General features: G+C 38.7%; 2 protein-coding genes and 1 pseudogene across 2 annotated transcripts; 1 reads left to right on the top strand and 2 right to left on the bottom strand.

Annotated features, from left to right (window-relative positions):
• Window positions 1-815: 815 nt before the first annotated feature.
• Window positions 816-15,847, bottom strand: LOC144628011 (uncharacterized). Its single transcript, XM_078486058.1, has 12 exons — window positions 15,360-15,847; window positions 14,275-14,388; window positions 11,187-11,306; window positions 10,240-10,353; window positions 7,695-7,791; window positions 6,380-6,497; window positions 6,128-6,222; window positions 5,333-5,406; window positions 4,896-4,974; window positions 3,102-3,269; window positions 2,052-2,156; window positions 816-1,231 (listed from the first exon to the last, which is right to left on the bottom strand). The coding sequence occupies exons 1-12, from the start codon at window positions 15,782-15,784 to the stop codon at window positions 1,142-1,144; spliced, it is 1,599 nt and encodes a 532-aa protein (XP_078342184.1). The 5' UTR covers window positions 15,785-15,847; the 3' UTR covers window positions 816-1,141.
• A 130-nt stretch (window positions 15,848-15,977) lies between these two features.
• LOC144667416 (B-cell receptor-associated protein 31-like) lies at window positions 15,978-22,037 on the top strand. The gene is made up of 7 exons (XM_078528812.1): window positions 15,978-16,145; window positions 16,274-16,374; window positions 18,589-18,745; window positions 19,197-19,332; window positions 19,719-19,845; window positions 20,481-20,581; window positions 21,232-22,037. Exons 1-7 carry the CDS (start codon window positions 16,054-16,056, stop codon window positions 21,283-21,285), a joined length of 768 nt encoding a protein of 255 aa, XP_078384938.1. The 5' UTR covers window positions 15,978-16,053; the 3' UTR covers window positions 21,286-22,037.
• LOC144628660 (uncharacterized) lies at window positions 17,486-18,266 on the bottom strand (annotated as a pseudogene).
• Window positions 22,038-22,084: the final 47 nt, after the last annotated feature.

The raw sequence follows: 22,084 nt of genomic DNA, 5'->3' as shown, positions 1-22,084 counted from the left end.
TATAAGTCTAAAACCAGGTCACTTCTCGGCAACTTTGTCGCGGCAGCATCCAAGCGGACACTGCAAAACTCGCATTGACAAAGTTCCTGGCAAGAAACTCTCGTTTTAGGCTTTTATTCTGCCAGGCTCAAAGCTACCTTGGTTTGTGCAACATTGTTCTGGAGCGCTAAACAGCGCTGTTGTACAAAACAAAGGCAGGAACATCCCTCAGTTCTTCGAGCGATGCTTTTAACTTACGGGTATTCAGACTTAATGATGTCCTTCAACCACCTGGCAGCCGCACTTACGCTAAAACTAACCAAAGGCTTTGATTTTCAGGAACAAACGGCCATTTTTTTTCTCTTTCCTCTCACGTGACACCTATCAGGTGACATCGCGTCACAATGTGATATCCAGTCCTTTTCTTAAAGCGAATCCTCAACATGGCGGCTAGAAACTAAAAGCATGGCTCTGACACGTTTTTCAACCTCCCCGGACAGTTAAATAACGCTAGAAGGAAAGACTTACATGTGATGTGTCGAAAAACTCATACTGCTGGCTGACTGTGGAGAACGTAAGCTTTGCAAAACGCCTTTGTTCTTTGCATACATAATTTGTGAACAACGAAGCTAGATCCAGCGAATTTGAATACAGATCAATGTTTAGCACACGGAAACGAACTTGCGTGAGAAATTTGGAGTTGTTTGTGACAATTTTCAATTTGGCCAAAACTCAATGTGTTCTTCTTGCTCTCGGTCCTTAAATTAGCAGTTTTCAATTGAGTGTCATAAAACTGACACCAAAGATATCACTCTGGCCAATCACAAAGGAAAACAGACATTAAAATGAACCAATCAAAACTCAAAGTTAAAAAACATAGATGACGTGAAGTGCAGGAAAACATGTGCGGTTGGTGTTGGCTTTACTTCTGATTGGATGAAAAATTGGCCCAAGTTTCTTAGACCAATCACTTAAGCATAGTAATGCAAAACCAAAACAAATTGCTTTTGATACCCAAGTGAAAACTGCTCTATAGACAAGTTCCCATTACATTGTATATATCCCTTGATAACTATAATGCCTGTTACCAAGGGTAACCCTCCTCTATCACTTGACGTGATAGCCTGAGAAGTTGGTTTCCTCATGGCCAAACTTGCTTGGGTTAAGGGTGTGGGTATGACTGGCCACACCGTGACAGATAGTCACACTTACACCCCAGAGGGCAGGTTAGGATGCCACGTTTAATCATTCTCTGCAAGAAAAAGAAACTGTTCTTCAATTTTCCCGAACTCTCATCGACTATGAGTATCATCAGCATGCAGTAAAATGGAACCTCTCTATGGGTACGTACGGTCTTCGTTTTCTTCGCAATTTTTTTCAAATCTTTCAGATCTTTGTTTTTCGGATTGAAACGGTTTGAACGTTTATTCAATGTATTTTTGTTGTTTTCAGCCTTGCAATAGCTTCATGTGGTTTTGCGGCAGTAATTGTAAACCACTGTTGTCCAAATTCTTAGTGAAATGTGGCCAAATACCAAAATTCAGAAATTACAGATATTTTCTTTAGTGATTATGAGTTTTGACAGTTTTATATCTGAGTGTTCAATTTGATCACGCGAATTTTGGCCAATTTCAAATCTTCGCTTCAACCTTAAGATCTTCGTTTTTTCCGCAGTGATCTTTGAGTCTTCGATTTCTTCAGAAATAAAAATGTTGAATGGCCTCGTAATTTTACGATTGCTGTTTAACCTGGAAAAAAAAACTTTACGATTTCTCATAAATGGAAAAGGAAAGTCATCATATCGATAGAAATAAAGTTTGTGTGTCCAAAAAGTTGTATTTATGCATCTGAGATGTGGGATGCGCAGGTAGATGGATCACTGCCAACACTGACAGACATTATAGTCATCGAAATTGACTGACATGTGACTGACATTAACTGACATGTCACATTACAAACACTGACTGACATAACATGTCATTGACAATTACTGACCTTACATGCCACAGACATTGACATGTGTCACCGACACTGACTAACATACATGTAACATGTCATCAACATTGACTGACCTTGTGTTGATTATTCACCCTCGTCTGGAACTCTTGGCTATCAGGTTTCAGTCCTGACTGATAGTTCCAAAATGAGCCAGCACCAACTATAGCTCGTGGCCAGATCTGAAAATTTATTTAACAGGAAAATCACATATTGAATGTAAAGTATAGGGGTGACTATTGGGGTCATTTTGGCTATTGCGATAGTATTGCAATAGTCAAAGTACTATCGCAATACTATTGCGATAGTAGTAACACTTTTGCGATACTATTGCGATAATACTGTAACAAATTATATTATTGACTTTATTGCATTGTTATCATTTCTTTCTCCAAGAGGGGGGTGGAGTTAATATTCAAACCACCATTTTGAACGCGGATAAGGCCCTGGAGACGAGACGTCCGTGAAGTTTGCTTTTATGGCTTGTTATACAGTACGGATTCTGATTATTTTCACCTCATTTGTGTTTATTCCAATGCCAAATGGCTTTCAGTGTACACTACATGACGTAGTAGAGCGTTGAAAACTTTTGGTGACATTTTATCTGGAGTGTGACAAGATACCACTGACTGAGTTAATGAAGGCGCGCATGTTAAAGTACGGTGTCGACATTCGAATGATCTACGATGTTTTTGACTTCGAGGAAGGAATTAAACATTCTGAATCCTGCCATTTTGCCTTGTAAACTTCAGTACAATACAAGAAAGCAAAGATTGAAAGCAAATTTATTGGTGTAAATGTTATGGCTAAGTTGAAACTGAAAAAGGAAGTTGCCTGTCTGAAGCTGCCAAAGCAATTTTGTTCAATTGAAAACCATAATTATAAGAGGTTTTCCAAGGTTTTTTGACAGGTAAACCACCTTGAAACAATGTTGAAATTGTCTTAGAACCTAGTTAAAGCGAGTATTTCTTCTTTCTTTTCTTGAATTGTGCGATTCTGTACGAAATATGCGATTTTTGATTAATTATGTCAAAATGTGCCATTTGAGATCGATTGTGCAAAATCGCACCATCCGCATAATATCAGAAGGCCTGTCTTATTGTCAATTAAACAGATCGAGAACTCACCATGCCAGTGGCTGATTCAGTAAACTGTGAATCAGCCTCTGGTCCATACATCCACCAGGCAGTAGGTTTAGCTCTTTTGTATAAACAGCACTGAGCAACAAAGCAGTATGCATCTGTCCAAAATGCCATCTCACCACCAAGAAGCCATGTCTGTTCATCTAGATTTAACTATAATCAAATGAAAAAATAACATTTTTTGTTACACTGTATATCAAATTAATGTTACTTATAAAGGACTGTAACTTTCAGGTTTCGTACCCTTTTTCACAGACAATTTTTCAGGATTTTTCAAGGACCTGTTTTGATTTTTCCAGGACTCCAAAATTTACATTTACCCTTTTACTCCCAAGATATCAATATTATTTCTCCTTACTGTTTGAGCATTTCTTGTAATGTTAGTTCTGAGAATTCAGTTGTTACTTGAGTTTAACAAATTTCCAGAACTTTCCAGGACCAGTAGTCTTTTTCCAGGACTGGAAAGTGCTATAATAAAATTCCAGGACTTTATTTTAAGATTCTTAATTTTTCAGCGCCTTCTTATTTATCATCTCTTATTTCTCTTAGGCTCCCCTCCAAATATAATTTTATTAATTCTAGCGATAAACTTTTACTTAGCTATCCACGTTTTAAATCAAAAGCCACACTAGGTGACCGTTCTTTTACCTGTGCTGCACCGAAACTTTGGAACGCGCTTCCATTTGACATAAGAAGTGCCAGCACTGATAGTATTTTTAAAGCTAAGCTAAAAACACACCTTTTTCGTCGTGCATTTTTATCATAGTTGTTTTTAAATTATATTCTACTTTTAATTATTGTAATTTTAGCTTTTTAAAATCATTGTAAGTTTACTCTTAATTTGTAATTTTAGTTTTTAGCTTTTTTATTCCGTTTTTAATCTTGTAATGCGCATTTGAACATTTTGTATATGAAATTTGCGCAATATAAATGTTATTATTATTATTATTATTATTATTATTATTATTATTATTATTATTATTATTATTATTATTATTATTATTATTATTATTCTAGGACCCATCTGAACCCTGTGTAAGGCATGGTGGCCTAAATGGTTTGTGTGTGCTGGACTGTGGATCAAGTAGCCTGTACAATCTATCCCTGACAGAGGTCATTGACTTATGGAGGGGGACATGGGGGTTTGCGGTGAACTGCTCATTTTTTTATGCGGTGTTGCGGTGAATAAAATTAAATCTTGCGGTGTTGCGGTGATCTCAAACCCTACGGTGTGCGATGTTTGTGTTTTTTAATCTACGGTGTTCGGTGAAACAAAATTATTAGCGGTATAACAGTTTTTTGTTTAACACTTGCATAACTACATTTAGCCTTTGCCGCTCGCTTTGCTCTCGTTACCCCACTCGCTTCGCACGCGGAACCCCACTCGGGAGCCTGTTCGCAGGCTAAACTACATTTATCTCTGTTATCTTCGTTAAATATTGTCTATTTAATCTTTAACCCAATCCTTATACGTTTTTATTGATAAGTAACTTGATTATATTGCGGTGACGGTGTTTCATCAAATTTTCTTGCAGTGATGCGGTGTTTATGTATTATTTTTTGCGGTGTTGCGGTGTTCAGGGTCCCCCCGTGTGCCCCTCCTTATGTGTTGTTTGTGTTCTTGGGCAAGACACTTTTCTCTCAAAGTACCTCTCAGCAACCAGGTGTATAAATGGGTACCAGCAAATTAAATACTGGTAAATTTAATGGTTGGGGGCACTTCATGCTTTTTCATAAATATTATTTATACATCCTATCGTTGTAATGAGCAATAGTTACCCCTGCTGAGATGTCTGTCCATTGTTTACTCATATCCGAATAGAGATTGAGGTAAAAGTGGTCTGACAGTGAGTTTATTCTGAAAAAAGAAAAACAGCACAGATTAGATTCAACATGCACATGTATGCATCAGCAATACCATCATGTTGGAAATGACTTATATTACAGTGACTGTCATAATTTTGTTAGCTGTCCATCAACTACATGTCGTCAGTCTGTCAGACAGTCAGTCAGTCAGTCAGCCAGCCAGCCAGCCAGTCAGTCAGTCAGTCAGTCAGTCAGTCAGTCAATCAGCCAGCTAGACAGCCAGTCGGTCAGTCAGTCAGTCAGCCAGCTAGACAGCCAGTCAGTCAGTCAGTCAGTCAGCTGGCCAGATAACCAACAATACCTAGTAGTAATAATAAAATTTTATTATTAATTTATTTTTTCCTGCTTACACTTGAAATCCTTTATCAATAAGAGTTTTCAGTGTTATATCTTTCCATGCCTGTAGTACGGTTCCATTCACTGCCTAGAAATTAGACCAGACAATACATCTTACTTCAAATTTGAAACAGTTGAGTGAAACTTTGTCAATTAATATTTAACTAGACCGGCCCCCAGCTTAGGTGATGGCAACAGATCAACCTCTTTACAATGGCCTTTAGACAAAGTATATTTCAGGCTTGAAAAAAGTTTGAATTCTAGCTTTCACTTTGGACAAGCAGAAACATTGGACAAGAAGCTCTCAAATTTTGCTTGGCTAGGACAATTGCATGCTTGTCTTAGTTTAATACTATTTTTTTTTTTAATTAAGACTGTGTTGTTCCAGAAAAAAATCCATATCCCTGGTTTGAATCCCCCCACCCCTCTGGAAATTCCATTTAAGCTCCATACTTTCCTTTATTTAAAAAAATTGACTTTCGAGAGCCCCCACTTGGGTGGGTATGAATATTTTCTGGAACTGCACATTTTGTCATCAGATGACTTGACTGGGCCATTGTCCTTCAGGCAAGTGAGCACAAAAAGTTACTTGCCTGGCAAGATTTACATGTCCCAGATGACTGAACAGGGTTTCTTTTTGAGCCCTAAAATTGCAGTATTGTAGATAGAGGTGGGCATTGTAGGAAGCTTTTAATAATAATAAAAAGTGTATGGATTGGCGCACATTTGGGACAAGAAAATCCTGACTGTTGAATCTAAGGTGGCCATAAATGGCAGTTTGACTGTATTGGTTTGTAAACAGCACTTACAGCAGAGGTTGAGGTTAGTGCTTCCTGCCAAGCATATGGTATTTTGCCCTTTTGTAGAACAAATTCCAGTAGTTCCCGTTCCAGTTCTCTGGTTTCTGTACAGTAAAAACTCACATATAAGAACCTTGTGATTAAGAACCTGTTAGGCTAAAATTTTCCAATTAGAACCCCTTTACATAAGAACTTGTTTTAGCCTAAAATTTGAAATAGGCTCTCACATATATCCATTTACAATGTTGCATTTAAACTTACTTTCCAGAGTACACACAGATGTTGTTATCACTTCATCTAAGCCCAGGTGAAAGTACTGATCAGGAAACAGACTCATCATTTCTTCAAGAATACTTTTCATTGTACTGACCGTAACTCCCTGAGAAGCAAAAAGACAATAATCAGAGGCAGCGGAGCATTTCGAAACATGGGAGGGGGATCTCATCATACACCAAGCCAAGCACATACTCTTATCTTTCTGGAGCCTTTGTGAGTATAATTTAAAGCTACAGTTTGCAAGACAGAAAAATCTACTTATCCTGGACAACCAGGTGGAGCTCTCTTGAGCCTGGCTCTATCCAATGAGGCATTTACACCCGCTTTCAGTGTTACGTGCATAGCTATCTTTCTACATCCATCTTTCGACATCATCTTTCAACATCGTCTTTCGACGTGCTGTTTGAAATGAGCCAATCAAAACCTATACATACCATTGTTGGTTTCATGCAAATGTGCGAAAAGGTCAGAAGGTCATGCTAGTGGGCTGTGATTGGCGGATTTCGATCCGTGTTGTTTGTTTAGCACGTCGAAAGATGGATGTCGACAGAAAGCCGGTATGCACGTAACACTGAAAGCGGGTGTAAATGGGTACTGGCAAATTAAACATGGGGGGAGGTCCTGTGATGGACTAGCATTCCACCCCAGGGGGGGTACTCCGGCTTGTAAATGACGGGGATGATCAAATAGAGGCAAAACTCAGGACCCAAAAAAATCCCTAAAGTCTTCCGACATTACCCAAAAAAATCCCTGGACCAAAAATAACCCCCCAAAAAATCCCTTGTCAAATTACCCCTAAATTGCCAGGAGGGGCAATAACATAACACAAAGAACACTCGTTTTGTTTATTCATGATACCATTAATACGCCAAGGCCGTGCCAAGGCCCTTTAGTTCCTTTTTAATACCCAAAAAAATGCTCTATCTAAATCAAGTCACCCAAAAAAATACTTGCCAAATTTTCCAACCCAAAAAAATCCCGGAATCGAAAATTTCAAACCCAAAAAAATCCTTTGATCATCCCCGTCATCAACAAGCCAGAGTACCCCCCCCCCCCTGGGAAGTCAACGTACAACTGAGGTGACATTTTGAATTAGCCACAACTTGACTTGTAAACTTTCATGAAAATTTAAACATGTTCAAACTTCACAATTTTGTTAGTCAAAGAATGCACAAAAATGAACAAGCTAAGAATGCAAGAGCATGTGGGTTTACATAAACAAGTGTTGGAGATCTCATTAACTCGCATAACTTTGGTTTTGAACACCTTACTTGTCTCAATTAATGAAACTTTAACTCACCTCTGGATCATTATAGAGCTCAAGAAATCCTGTCCTATTGCAGAACCGTAGTCCTTTGGTCTTGTTTTCCAGGCCTACCATTCCAAGGACATGGAAACTGAAAATCAAAAAGAATTTTATTCACACACTCATAATTTATCACAACAACTCTTTAAAGGCTAAAAAATTAAATTCAGTGTATATAATTTGAACCTCTTATAATCAGATGAGGGTTGTGAAGAAAATTAATGAGAAATAAAAGACAAATTTTAACTTAGTAATTAAGTGATATCTTTGAATAGTACCTTATTATAGGAAAAAAAACGCTTCATGAAATTAACGTGAAATTCAAAAATTCCACAATTTAAGTCGCATTAATTTTTGTTAATGTAATTTCTGTGCCGTTAATTACGTAAAGTGTTAATTTCCATGACCTTAATTTCCATTATTTAGGCCCCAATTTTTCAATACAGTCCAGCCATTCTTAACTCCTAGGAAAAGGCATTATTTCATCAGGGTGAAAATCTGCCGGTAGCACTGAAACTGTGGAGAATGCTCTCCAGCGGTCAGATTCCTTCACTTAACCTGACATTTTTTATTATATGTCTAGTGTTGAAAAAACTTGTTCCTGTTGTCTCAACAAGATTTCTTTTCTTTGTGTTCGTCGCGTTAATTTCCTTCATTTTGAAATGTCACCCCCTCTTTTGCGTTAATTTTCTTTATTGGGAAGTAATTTCTCCTTCAAAACGCATTACCGTATTTTCTCGGTTATAAGACGCACTCGGTTATAAGACGCACCCTAAACTTGGCAACTTTGTCATGTCAAGTTTCCAAACTAAAAATTTTGCGAAAACACTCGGTTATAAGACGCACCATGAGTTTGGGAGTTAAAAAGATGCAGTCATCAATTTAAGGACAGTTCTCCATACAGAATTTGAATGTTTGAATGTTGTTCATACTCCTTGGCACAATTTTCGAGTAAAGAGGTGAGATTTCTTGCTGTTATAAGACGTAAATTCGCTCGAGGTAAACATCTTTCCATCCTTCATGCTTCGATCTTGGCTGCTTAGTAACCTGGCAGATGTGTAGTTACCAGTGACCACTGAGTTTGTAGCTTGGTTACCAAGTACCCAAGCATGCTTCGTCTCACTTCGCACCACAGGCAGACCACCCTATGTGTTCGTAGTTAATTATTGTTGTTGACATGAGACGAACAAAAGAAATTTTGAAATCTATAAGGGCTACTGAAATAAAGCTCTGGAAATTAAATATCTACACTACATTTCGCTCTAAATATCTCAATGAAGTTGAATGAAACGTTTATCGACTCAATTGTTGCATTTCTTCGCCTGCGCGGGCCGTTTTAAGCGCCTTTTTAACTGATTTATTACCGACCTTCGGCCGGCTAAATCAGTTAAAAAGGCGCTTAAAACGGCCCGCGCAGGCGAAGAAATGCAACAATTGAGTCGATAAACGTTTCATTCAACTTCATTGAGATATTTAGAGCGAAATGTAGTTTAGATATTTAATTTCCAGAGCTTTATTTCAGTAGCCCTTATTGATTTCAAAATTTCTTTTGTTCGTCTCATGTCAACAACAATAATTAACTACGAACACATAGGGTGGTCTGCCTGTGTTCGCACTTTGTTTATCGAGTGTTTTTCAAAGATTCTCAGGCTTTTTTTGGTGTTTTCCTTGTCTTCTAAAGTCATTTATCAACTTTCCACGATGAGAAAGGTTTGTTTAATATAAGTATGCTTGATTTTCTTTGTCTGTTTCAACATAAATGCCGACAAAAGCAGTTGTTACCAAAACTTGTCAACTCATCAATACCGCGATAATAAACTTCACGTTGAAACTTGCTGTTTCTTGTTCTAGAAGTGTGAAATATTATAAAAGTGAATGACCAACACCAAGAGTTTTCTTTTTTCTTATTTTAACTGCAAGTTTCGGTAAAATGGCGGCCATAAGATTTTGTTGGGCGAAAATACTCGGCTATAAGACGCACCCCAATTTTGGCAAAAACTTCCTTAGAAAAAACAGATTTTCCTTGAAAAAACCGTGCGCCTTATAACCGAGAAAATACGGTAATTTAAGTCGCGTTAATTTTAAAATTATACCTTAATTAACTCCAGCGTTAATTTCCTAAAATCGCGAAATTAAAGTGACGCGAACAATAAGTGTCGCGAACATAACATGACGCGAATATTAAGTGACTCGCATGTCAGTAATCAATGTAAATGGATGTTGTCGTTAATTGACTCACTTGTAGACATTGTGAGAACTGCTCTGTTGTTGCTATTGCCGATATTAAGTCCCCTGCTGCGTTTTTGTTAATTTTGACGTTATTGCTTCAATGAAGTCGTTTTATATAATTCAAAGGCATACATGTCAAAATATATTGCCAAGAAAATGTAAATTGTGTCTCACTCAAAAACGCGAAATTAAAGTGATTCAAAATACAAAATTTTCGCAAAATCGCGAAATTTAAGTGTCGCGAAATATGTGCACCTCAAAATCGCGAAATTAACGTGTCGCGAAAATTTCATGTAATAAGGTAACTTACGCTGATTCTACTTCTGGGATGACCCTTATTCCTCTGTCACCAGCATAGGATACCAAAGATTTGACTTGTTCTTGGGAGTAAAATTCACTTTGATTATTTCTTAAATCTGGATAGCTGAAAAATAAATATAAAAATTACATAAAAGGTAAAGTCTGCTTCGAGCCTAGTGGCCCATACAGGCCGGAGCTTATCCCGGTTTCCGTAGCATTAAGCGACTAGGAGTATTGCTACTCCCCCCTGGATGGGATGCTAGTCCATCGCAGGGTTACCCCCCAGCAGTAAATTCGCCGGTACCCATTTATACACCTGGGTGGAGAGAGGCACTGCGAGAGTTAAGTGTCTGTCCCAAGAACACAACGCAGCGCCCCGGCCAGGCCTCGAACCCGGGCCGTTCGACTCGGAGGCGAGCGCGCTAACCATTAGGCCACCGCGCCTCCCACAATAAAAATTACATGATTGTAAACAATTAAGGATTTATTTCATACTCTTTGCTTTTTTATTGATTTATGCATCTTTGATACAACATCTTTGAAGGAGGCAGCATGGCCTCTGAGTGGCTAGGGCACTAGACTTGTAATCCAGGGGTCCCTGGTTCAAATCCACCTCCCTGCCACTAAATGGATTTGTCTTCGGTTTTCCCAAATTTAACTCCTCCATACTTTGTTAATAGCCAACTGGATAGCCTCCTGCCAGTTGGGGTTTTTAACATGTTCATGTATGATTTGCAATATTTGTTTATTTATTTACAGTGTCCATGCACAATTAGCACAACAGTGCTAAATAGATTGACACTCAAATAAAGTTATTTTTAATTATTATTTTAACAGGATTTGAAGGCTATAAGACTTAAAAAGAAGATAAAGAATAGAATGCTAAACTGGTGTGGCAAGAGAATAGAAATTTTCTGGAGTAACATGATACATAAACTCACAAAACTGCATACTCACAGTTTACTCTCGACGCTGAATCGACAAAAGTCTACAAAGTGGAAATGAAGCACATTTAACTTCACAGAGCTCATGCCATTCAGGATGTTGTACAGAAGTTCAAGAGGAAAATACCTTCGCCTAAAACACAATAAAATATCTAACTCTTTATTAATGACACAAATTGAGTATGTCAAAACTGACAAAAATACCCTGGCATGTTTAATGGTCACTAGCTGGGCATCAAAAAATGCCAGGTCTACAAGCCATTTCAATGAGAAATACGGTATAACTGTTGTTATCTACAATCTTGGACAATAGTAAGATTGACCACTAACTTTCTTAGTATAATGCCACTCCCAGGGGGGTACTCCGACTTGTAAATGACGGGGATGATCGAATGGAGGCAAAACTCAGGACCCCAAAAAATCCCTAAGTCTTCCGACATTACCCCAAAAAATCCCTGGACCAAAAATAACCCCCCAAAAAATCCTTGTCAAATTACCCCTAAATTGCCAGGAGGGGCAATAATATAACACAAAGAAAAACCATAAAAAATTGAACACTTGTGTTTGTTTATTCAAGGTTGCAGTGTTCTCCCTAGGATTTTGGGAAGGCCAGGTGGTATTCTGACTCTGATTTTTAAATGCTGTTAAAACCTGATTTGCGGAACTTGTTCCCCCCACGTTACTATCACTTTTCTGTCTTTTTTCCAGAGTAAAATTTACTAATTTTAGTTTCTTTTCTGAGCAACCCAAATCGGCTGAGTTCGCCATTCTTTATACGAACACGAGAACTTCATTTAGTATTCCATGTACGACACCTTGAAGTGCTGTTGTGTTTCTGTAGCAATTCGATAAAGCTAAGGTAGCTGCTGCTCAACAAAACGAATGCATCACACTCACAGATTTAAACACATTAATACAAGGGTAAATGACTTTTATAACGATATTAAAGGGCGAAAACACAGTAAAAAAGTGATTTTGTCTTTGCTTATGAAAAGGAATTCCCGTTCCAGATCTCAAACAGTAGGGTTATGTTGTGTTACATCTCAATTTTTAAGCCAGGCGGCAACGATTTTCCTGTGAATCAAGCTAGGCGGCCCGCCTGGCCTTAGATACCTAGGGAGAACACTGGGTTGGAAACTAAAATTTCGGAGCACTCGCCATCTGGGCGAGTGACCTTCAAATTGCACTCGCCCAGATCAGTTTTCACTCGCCAGGTCTCCTCCATTAAAAACGGAAAAATTAGCCCCCCTCCCCCACGAATAATAAAATGTACAACTTAAATTTTTAAGCACGTTTGATACTCACTGAGCCACCGTAGTGGTCGATCACGATACAGACTGCAATCTAAGCCTATTTCTTAAATGAAAAGTCGCCGAAAATAGACCTTACTCCACAATAAAAATGGAAGCACACTTCCATCAAAAGTTGAAACACAGTTTAATCTGATATGTATTCCTAAATACCTGTAGTTTGCAAGCAAATAGCTTTGATGGAGATTTCAAAATGTTGGTAAGCTATCAGCTTATGGACAGTGTAAGTAAAGGTTCCGCTTATTTTGAATAATATATTGAAAATCGTACTCGCCAAACCAGACGTGATTCGTGATCCGTGATTCGTACTCGCCCGACAGTTTTCACACTTGCCTGGGCGAGTGGGTGAGCGCTAATTTCCAACCCTGTTTATTTGTCATACCATAAATACGCCAAAGCCGCGCCAAGGTTTTTTAGTTCATTTTTAATACCCAAAAGAATTCCCCTATTTAACTGCGCTGCGCAGTTCTTGCTCTGCAAGCGGTTTTTTTTTTTCTCAGTGACCAGACTGATGCCCCGCTCGGCCGGGCTCGGGTCACGCAAGGTTTAAAAGCTAGAAAAAACTTACCAATGGGAAATTTTCAAATGCTTTGGTCTTAATAAGCATGTTTAGCATGAAATGTCCGATTTTGAAGCGTTTTACTCAAAGAAATTTCTAAATTTTCATGCGTCAAAAGAAAAATATATTTCAGCCGGCCAAAATCTGTGAATAAATACAATTACGTTGGTGTAAAAGAATGTGCTGACATGACAAGTTTCACTTTCGATCGGCTAGACCTCGAGTCACGTAATTTTTCAAAGCTATTATCAGCTTCCTTTAAAATCTTTGCGAAGCCATTAATCTTTCCTTACAAAATTCAGTGTGAAGTATTTTGAAAAGTTTGAATCGAAGAAAATACTAAAATTTCACGCTTTAAACAAATACGCTTTAGCGGGCAAGAATTTACATTTATTTACATTACGTTTGTGTCCTGGAATGTGCTGGCGTTAGCAAATTTTTACTCCACTGATCGGCAAGAATCACGCAATGCTCTGAAAGGTTTAAATCTGCCACAAACGGAAACTAAACAAATCCTCTGGTCTAAACTTAGCATGTTAAGTGTGAAATGTTTGACTTTTTAGCGTTATTTTTTTTTTTTTGGAGCTGTGTCATCTAGAGGATTTCTGAAATCTGATGGAAAACCACTGAGACAAACCCTGACTTGCAAGGGTTACGTCATTGCTAAATTAATTCCCCGGGGAATTCCCATTCAGGAAAACACAGGTCTAGTGTTTTTCTCAAATTTGATTTACCGGTAATTATTTGCTCCAATATTCCATTTTCGGAGCTGGTTATTCAATCTTTAAACGGTAATTCAAGACAACACTGGATGCTGATTTAAAAGGTTTTTTTGTTTCACGGATCAGGATCGTGGGAATTAAATTTGGCCAGCATTAGCATATAAGAAAAATATTTAATTTCGGATAAAACTAGTCAACCATGAAATGTCACGCAAGGTGTTTTCCTACCATCTTGTTTGTCAGTCACAACATTGTTCGACGCAGGTAAAGGGGATAAGGGGGGGGCGCATTTTTTGTTCCCCCCACATGGCTCCCCTAAAGTGCTCACGAGACCCACCACCAACCCAAAAAAATCCCAGAATTGAAAATTTCAAACCCAAAAAAATCCTTCGATCATCCCCGTCATTTACAAGCCGGAGTACCCCCCCCCCCCCCTGGGATGCCTGCCACTTACTGCTAGTAAAACTTTTAATGTAGTAAGAAATAAAATATTCAAGACATAAAACTTACCCAGCATCTAACATAAGACCTCTGTGTACATAATGGGGCTGGTCATCAATATTCACTGCACTGTTGATTAAACTGCCATTCTCAATAAGCTGAGTAAATGTTTCCATTCCATATCTGTATACAATAAATGAAAACAAACAAACATTGCCACATTGCATGTAACAATTTCAGAGGTGCATTGGGTACATGGTGCAAATAACAATTATTCCACGAGCGCGCGTTGGATATGGGATGGTAGAACGCGCCGAGTTGGCTGTAACGATCTCATATCCAACAAGCGCGAGTGGAATAATTGTTTATTAAAAACGCCCAAAGAATTGCAATATTTGAGCTCCTCAGCTGTTTTCGTTGACACGTTTTGGCTACCATATTTGTGGCCAACAGTACATGAGCTTATATACCATTGCCTGTTAATCAATCAAAACGCAGTCCTGAATTGCAATATACCATAATTTTGCTAGTTTTTAATAATGCTCAATGTTACAACATGAGTCCCGGCCTTGAAATTTTTGACAATGTTATGCACCTATCAATGTTAAGCCCGAGCGGGGGGGGGGGGGGGTCGGGCTAACCACGGGAATTTGATCGTGAGGTAGGTCCCCAGGGTAGGGATTTTGATCGTACGTGATGGCCCCAGAGTTGGAACTTTGGTCATATTTGAAGGTTTGAAGGGACATCTGACCACCTTTCATGGGGATTTTGACCAATTATTTTGTCCCGGGGGTGGGGAATTTGACATTTTTTTATAGAAAATGTCAAAATCCCCACCCCTTGCCCGACCCCCCCCCCCTCGGGCTTAACATTGATAGGTGCATTATTGCCACTAATATGCAACAGGGAACATAATTCAGCGCTCAAACTGCAACTGGATATAAAAAAAACCATATGGGGAGGCATTGCTCGCCCCCAGTGGTATCCCTGGTGGCGACGTGACCGACATTACCCCCTCACACACACACACACCCCCCCACCACCACACCCTGTCCATCACCCCATGAACCCTCCTTGTTCCAGGAGGGGGGGGCGGGGGGGGTTAAAACAATTATAGACATTATATACAACCCTGATATGAGGCATGCACTTACAATGCGCCATACGGTGTTTTAGCTTCTATATGAGCCTGCCCATCTTTTATTTCCAAGATGTACCAATAAGATGTGTCGACACCAAGACTTTCATCGTCGCTGCGAACTTCCAACACAAGTTCATTCAGAGTGTCATTGCTTTCAAGAAGACGTGCCATCTTGTTTTCACCAACTTGCTGCAGTATTATCTCCAGATACCGTGTTATTCCTCGTTTAAGGACGCCTGAGTTTGAAGAAGTCTTGAAAACGAAAGCTGGAGAAATCGGAAGAGGCGGCCCTGATGCAGAAATAGAGGCGGGAACAGGCCATAGTGTGTTAGGGACGCTGTCAGATGATTCACGAGCAGAACAGACGCACAAAATAACAAAGGAAACAAACAACAAGCTGTAGAACCTCGACATCTTGGAAGATTCTGCAGAAATCATGGCTAGTTGTTGACAAACTATGCGCGTGACCCGCACGAAAGGAAAGATTGTCAAACAGGCGAATTTCCGACAACAATCGGAAACTCAGATAAAGAATCGGAGATGTTCGTGTTTTGTTCGGGATTTCCGAAGCTACGCCGATAATCTTTCTAGTGCCAGGTTACAAACCCTATAAGGCTTGGTTACCCTATTTGGCTGACTCAACCCTACATTCGTACAAAGATTTCGCAGAAAAGAGATCAAAACAGCGAGAAAACAGTCTTTTTACTATGACTGTCCAGTGGACTCTTGCCGCCGGCTTTCTGTACGCCGAGATTGGTGTTCTTCTGTTGTTCTGCCTACCTTTTATTTCTGCTAAAAGGTACGTTCTTGCAAATTAAACGCGTTTTAGAAAACAGATCTCTCATCAAAAACATGTACTATGTACTCTATTCAACGTCTTGTGCAATGAATGACGATTTTAAAATCATTTTATATTTTGCATTTTAGGTGGAACACAATTTTCAACTCCAGGATCGTGGCAACTTTATTTGAATATGGGAACTTCTATTTCAACGTGGTTGTAATAGTGATGGCACTTCTTCTAGCGGGTAAAAACCATAAGCTTTCATTTTATTTATTTTTGACATCCACACTCCATGCACGTAGTACTAACTTGCGTAGAAAAAAAGCTCACAATTAAGTTCTCCTGCAATATTTTGAAACATATACTTTAATATAAGTAACATTTTTTAGATCTATAAGAAAGTAGATTTCGTTTCACTTTGGTTCCTTCGTGAATTTATCTGTTTGTTGCTTCCGGTATATTTTGTAACAGTCGCCTTTAGCTGTTCAAGGTTCGCAGGATCAAAGTCTTCTTTCTTGTTCAAAAGAGAATGATCGTACACAGGGAAAAAATAAATAAGTTAAGATGCATGAAGTCCATCATCTCAAAGCAATTTTGCAGATTTTTTTTTAAATTTTATTGAAATGTTTTTCTTTTACCTGCCCTTTTCAATTTCAGCTTTAGGGTGAGTCATCAGTTACTATTTATAGCAAGGATATGCTTTGTTAGGAATGTTTGTTGCATTCAGTGAGCTGATGCAACTTTATAATAGACCAGTTGCAGTTTTTTCATAATTCTGGAAAAGTTGCAAACATGATTTGTACATTATGTGTAAGAATCGGATGTTGAATAATCCACATATTTAATTTTCTGGAATACCATAGAATTTTGTTGTATAGTTTATGTCCCCACCTCACCCCCTCTGATAAGCCACTCTTGCTTTTTTAGGACCATAAGTCTGCTAACCCAAAAAAGGTGTTGTTTTTTTTTCAAACTCATCGGTTATTCTCAAAGGAAAAGAAACTTATAGGTCATTAATGTTTAATGAGCATGTATAAATTGGATACAGAGTTTCCCTGTTTTATCAGATCTATTAAAGTTTAACAAGACTGCTTTTTCATCCCTCAATTCATCATGTTTTGTTACAGCTTTATTAATAGGGTTTTAGATTAGATAGTTCCCTTGCTACACACATGTTAACAGCCAAAATAATAATAATAATAATAATAAAACATTTTTATAGCGCCTATCCAGGTCTGCTCTAAGCGCTTTACAAATCTATAAAAATTCGTTAAAATTAGCTGAATAAATCTTAAAAATTAAAAATGTACATTAAAAGTAATAAAAAGTAAGAATCGCTAAGAGTAATAAGTTGTTTTAAAAAGATAAGTTTTGAGTTTTGATTTAAAAGAACTTAAATTGTCACATGAGCGGATAAAAAAGAGGTAGACTGTTCCAGAGTTCAGGCGACGAAACAGCAAAAGCTCGAGACCCATACGACTTAAGGTGGAATTTGACAGGGTTAAGGCGTGAAGAGTGTGACGATCGGAGGGTTCTTGAAGGTTGGTAGTGCGTTAACAAATCTTGAATGTAGATAGGAGATTGTTGATGGAGAGCTTTGAAGGTAAGTAGCAGAATCTTAAATTTAATGCATTCAGAAACAGGAAGCCAGTGTAGTTCTTTCAATATCGGAGTGATGTGGTCGTATTTTCGGGAACAGGTGATGTCGAGCAGCGGCGTTCTGAACAGACTGGAGCTTTTTTAAGGCATACTTCGGCACATTGTATAAAAGAGAGTTGCAGCGGTCGAGTTTGGAAGACACAAAAGCATGGACCAAGATCTCGGTTGTTTTCGTGGATAAGTACTTCCTTATACGGGAGATGTTTCGGAGATGATAAGAGGCTGCTTTACAAATGGAACTGATATGCGGAAGCATAGTCATATTGCTGTCAAATATTACACCATGTTTCTAGCAAATTTAGATGGCTGAATTATGTCTTGACCAAAACGGATTGGAGGTAGAGACTGCTGTAGGTTGTGTTTTGAGTAAAGGAAGAGAAGTTCAGTCTTGTCCTTATTCAGCTTTAGCTTGTTGAGAGACATCCACTTGTCAAGATCAGACAATAAACATTGTGGGGTTTGGGGCAGCAGGTACATAAAGGGGTTTAATATCACAGCTTAAATTATTGTGTGGTTCCAGAAAATGTCCATACTCCCCCCACAGAAGGGATTGGAAATTCCTGGGGGTGGGAAGGGGTCTCGAAGGCCAAAAACTTTAAGGAAATGCATGAACTAGAAGCTTTATTGGAATTTCCAGAGGGGGGGTGGGGAGGGGGTCTTGGGGAAAAATTCCTTCTGTGAGGGAGGTATAGATAATTTATGGAACTACACTTTTTCATTCAGTATCTCTAAGGGAAAACAATGGATGAATCCCTTCTCACAAACAATTGCTAAAACTAATGTCTTGTGCTCTTTGCAGATTCCATTCGGGAAACCAGAAAGTACAGTAAAGTTGACACAACACCTCATGCAGACAGCTTACACCACAACCCACAAGCTGAATTGATGATGCAAATGAAGCTATTCCGTGCCCAGCGAAACCTCTACATCTCTGGATTTTCCCTGTTCCTTTTAATGTAAGCTGCCTTGATTATTAAAACAAATGCTCATTTATATTGGGGGGGGAGGGGTGAAAACGTGGGAGTAAAGCAGGTAGGAACGCTATAGGAAACAGGAGAAGAGAGGAAAAGAAGTGTGATTCCCAGGGTGACAGGAAACAGGATAAATGGGGAATTTTTTGCAATATTGGGAACCAGGTGGGATCCAGTAAAAAAAGGGTGGGGACCAGAGTAAAAGGTACAGGATGTTCAGATTGCCACTGCCCTCCCCCCCCCCCCTATTTATGGTGTCCATCTGGTATTCAGTGTGTTAGGGTCTAATAACAAACACCCAGTTGCTCAAGAAAAAAAAGAGTACCTTTACATCATATCATATTGGAAATGCAAAAATAAAAAAAGACTGTCTATCATCTGTGAGTTATTAACATGAAAAAGTTTGCTAAACATTTAAAATCATTTCTTTTGACAGAGTGTTGCGCCGCGTTGTAAGACTTCTTTCCCGATATTCAGTTCTTGAAGCCTCTAATGAGGCCAGTCTGCGTCAGGCTCAAAATGTCTCAGAGGAATGCAAAAGGTTGATGGATGAAAACGACAAACTTAAAAAGGTAATGTTGAAAGGTATGTAAGGTGGGTGTTGTAATGAATTTTGTTACATGCATCACCATCATGGCTGCTTATACTCCCTGATGTTACTACTATGTTGAAGTTAAGGGTCTAAAAATTACTCTGTGCACTAATTACTAAGAGAAAGTCATGAGATTTACACCCAGTTTTAGTGTTACGTGCTAAACAAACAAGATGGATAGGAATCCACCAATCACAGCCCACTAGCATGACCTTCTGAACTTATGGGCCTATTTGCATGAAACAAACACCGGTATATGCATCGGTTTTGATTGGCTCATTTCAAACAGCACGTAAAAAGACGATGTCCATAATTTATAGCTGCCATGCAGGTAACACTGAAAGTGGCCATGTGTTATGTTAACAGGCCGTAGAAGACGCAGGAGGCAAACCAGAGGAAGTGACAGAAGATGAGGACAAAGTTAACCAAGAGTTGAAAGAGTTGAGGGAGTCTTTGGATGAGAAATCCAAAAAGCTCACAGAAAGGACTGAAGGTGCTGCTAAGTATGACATTTTTAATCCGGGGATCTTATTGTTGTACAGAATGTGTTTTTATTCTCCAGACCTGAAACAGTGTTTTGGATAACATGGGATTCAGCATCATATTTGCTCTATTAAATGTAGTTTTGTTTTTGAACCCAAAAATGCAATGTCTCATATTAATCCTACAATACAGCCAGCTATTAAAGCCAGTAGGCTAATAGAAGCTAGATCATGCTGATTTTGATGCACGTAAAGAAATAATGGTCTTAAAATCAATTGAAACAAGTTTCTTAATAAAGGTGTACAGTATGATGAGCTGTAGAACAGGAAAAGTAAAACTGACATAGCCCCTTTAAACGTAATTTTTTCTGGGCCTGAGGTGCAGTGACCTAGTGGTTAGCATCTTGAACACTTTACTCTTGCAATGCCTGTCCTCCCAGGTGTGTAAATGGGTACTGATGAATCTTGGGGGGGGGGGGGTAAAAATACTCCTACCGGTAGTTGCTGACTGTTACAGAAACCAGGATAAGCTCAAGTGGTACGGGCCACTAAACCCTGATAGAGATTTTATTTTTTAATCAAGAGCCATTTAAAAAACCATCCGGTTTAGATTTTTTAACCATGTGTGGTGTGCTTTCACCCACAGAGCTTGAGAAAACAAAGAAGGATTTGGCTGCCTTGAAAGAGCAAGCTGCTGGACTGACACGAGAATATGACAGGCTGTTGGAGGAGCACTCTAAAGCACAGGTGGGTGGAGAGGGTAGGGGCTTATTTTTTTCTATTATTTGAAGACTTTAGCTCAAGAGGTTCTTATCTTCCTCTCCCCTCCCCCCCCCACCCCCTCCACCCCCGAACAAAAAGGAATAGTAGTAGGAAGAAAGGATTGGAAAAGATAAGCTTGAAATTAAATAAAATTGGCTGTTATCAAAAGCACATACTGGTAGCCATTTTTGTATAACTCTGCAATGGGCGCCAAAAGTCCTTGAGACAGTTGGTTGAAATTAATACTAATTTAACATTCCCATTTTCCCACCTTAAATCTGGTGCAGCTTGTGAACCACTCCCCCTCCCCCTTTTCAATGTTGTACACAAACGAGGCAAGTCTTGCAGATAGCAAATCCAACATTGTTTCGGGGGGAGGGGGTAATATCAAAGGGGTGAGGGGTAAAATTTGTCCAAGGTTCTCAAAAAGTGCTGAGTGTCTCAACACTTTTGGCGCCCAATGTAGTCACACACTGCACTTTAGGACCACAACCTCTAGATTAGATCAGCAAACTTGTTCTACCAACTGAGCTACGAGGCCAGATGAGAGCAGGTCTGGGTGGGTGGTAATTTGTGGCAAGGTAGACATTAATATCATCTTTTGTATCTGTTCTTTTTATTTATTTCTCTGATAGGCTCAGTTGGAGAAAGACGAGACTCAAACAGGAGAAGAGAAAAAAGACAACTAAAGACAAGTCAACACCCTTGTGTGCAAGATTGAGTTATTTCCCTGATTTGAACAGCTTTTACTAAAAAATAATAGTAGTTTCAATAAGTGAAGTTATTATTTTATGTTTTAGTTCCAAATAAGATCTACGGAGTGGAGGTTATACCATCAATACAGTATTTCCCAAAGTGTGCTCACTGATATCATTGTTCAAATTATATATTGACGGAAATGATCATAATTCTATTTGCCATAGTCACTTTCAGATGTACCAGTATGACTATAATTTACATATTAAGTTATATCATTAAGTGGTAGCCTGCGTTGCAGACGAACAAAACCCTGTATACTGGTGTTTTGTTCGTCTGAAAGGCAGGCTATTAAGTGGCTGCAAATCAAAACATTATGTGCAAACGTGGAATGCGTGATACACATGCCATTTTTTGCTTGTGAAAAAAGATGCTGCAGGGTTTTTGGTCAGAATAAATTTTGCTGCCAGTTCGTTGCTTGTTGAGTTGCATTTGCAGTGAAATTTATAGCCTAAGCACAAGCATGTAATGTTGAAAATGTTGTTTTCTTTTATTATTATTTGGTGTATTTTGTTTGTATTTTTATGTCAAAAGTAGGTGCATTTTGCCATTGTTTGCAATCCATGAGGAAAATAATGAAACTACACATCCATTTTTGAGTAAGGTTTAAATGTGGTCTCTGAGCAATAAGTGTGAAGAAAAACAGTAGTTTAATAGTTTGACAAATCGCTAAATTAAGTTGCAGCTACAAATAATAATAGTTCTAGCTACAACTTAATTTAGCGATTTGTC

The sequence above is a fragment of the Oculina patagonica genome, chromosome 10, assembly GCF_052425735.1.
Source record: "Oculina patagonica isolate OP01 chromosome 10, crgOcupat, whole genome shotgun sequence".
In the NCBI taxonomy this organism is placed as follows: Eukaryota; Metazoa; Cnidaria; class Anthozoa; order Scleractinia; family Oculinidae; genus Oculina; species Oculina patagonica.
This window is presented reverse-complemented; position numbering and strand designations above follow the sequence as displayed.

What these genes read in the sequence shown, in the direction of transcription:
- LOC144628011 (XM_078486058.1), bottom strand. Translation starts at nt 15,784, where the DNA reads ATGATTTCTGCAGAATCTTCCAAGATGTCGAGGTTCTACAGCTTGTTG. An exon ending in GGTCTTATGTTAGATGCTGG is followed by an intron (nt 11,307 to 14,274) that starts GTAAGTTTTATG and finishes ATTGTGTTTTAG; the next exon opens with GCGAAGGTATTTTCCTCTTG. An exon ending in ATCCCAGAAGTAGAATCAGC is followed by an intron (nt 7,792 to 10,239) that starts GTAAGTTACCTT and finishes TTTGATTTTCAG; the next exon opens with TTTCCATGTCCTTGGAATGG.
- LOC144667416 (XM_078528812.1), top strand. Translation starts at nt 16,054, where the DNA reads ATGACTGTCCAGTGGACTCTTGCCGCCGGCTTTCTGTACGCCGAGATT. An exon ending in CCTTTTATTTCTGCTAAAAG is followed by an intron (nt 16,146 to 16,273) that starts GTACGTTCTTGC and finishes TTTGCATTTTAG; the next exon opens with GTGGAACACAATTTTCAACT. An exon ending in AGGAGCACTCTAAAGCACAG is followed by an intron (nt 20,582 to 21,231) that starts GTGGGTGGAGAG and finishes TTTCTCTGATAG; the next exon opens with GCTCAGTTGGAGAAAGACGA.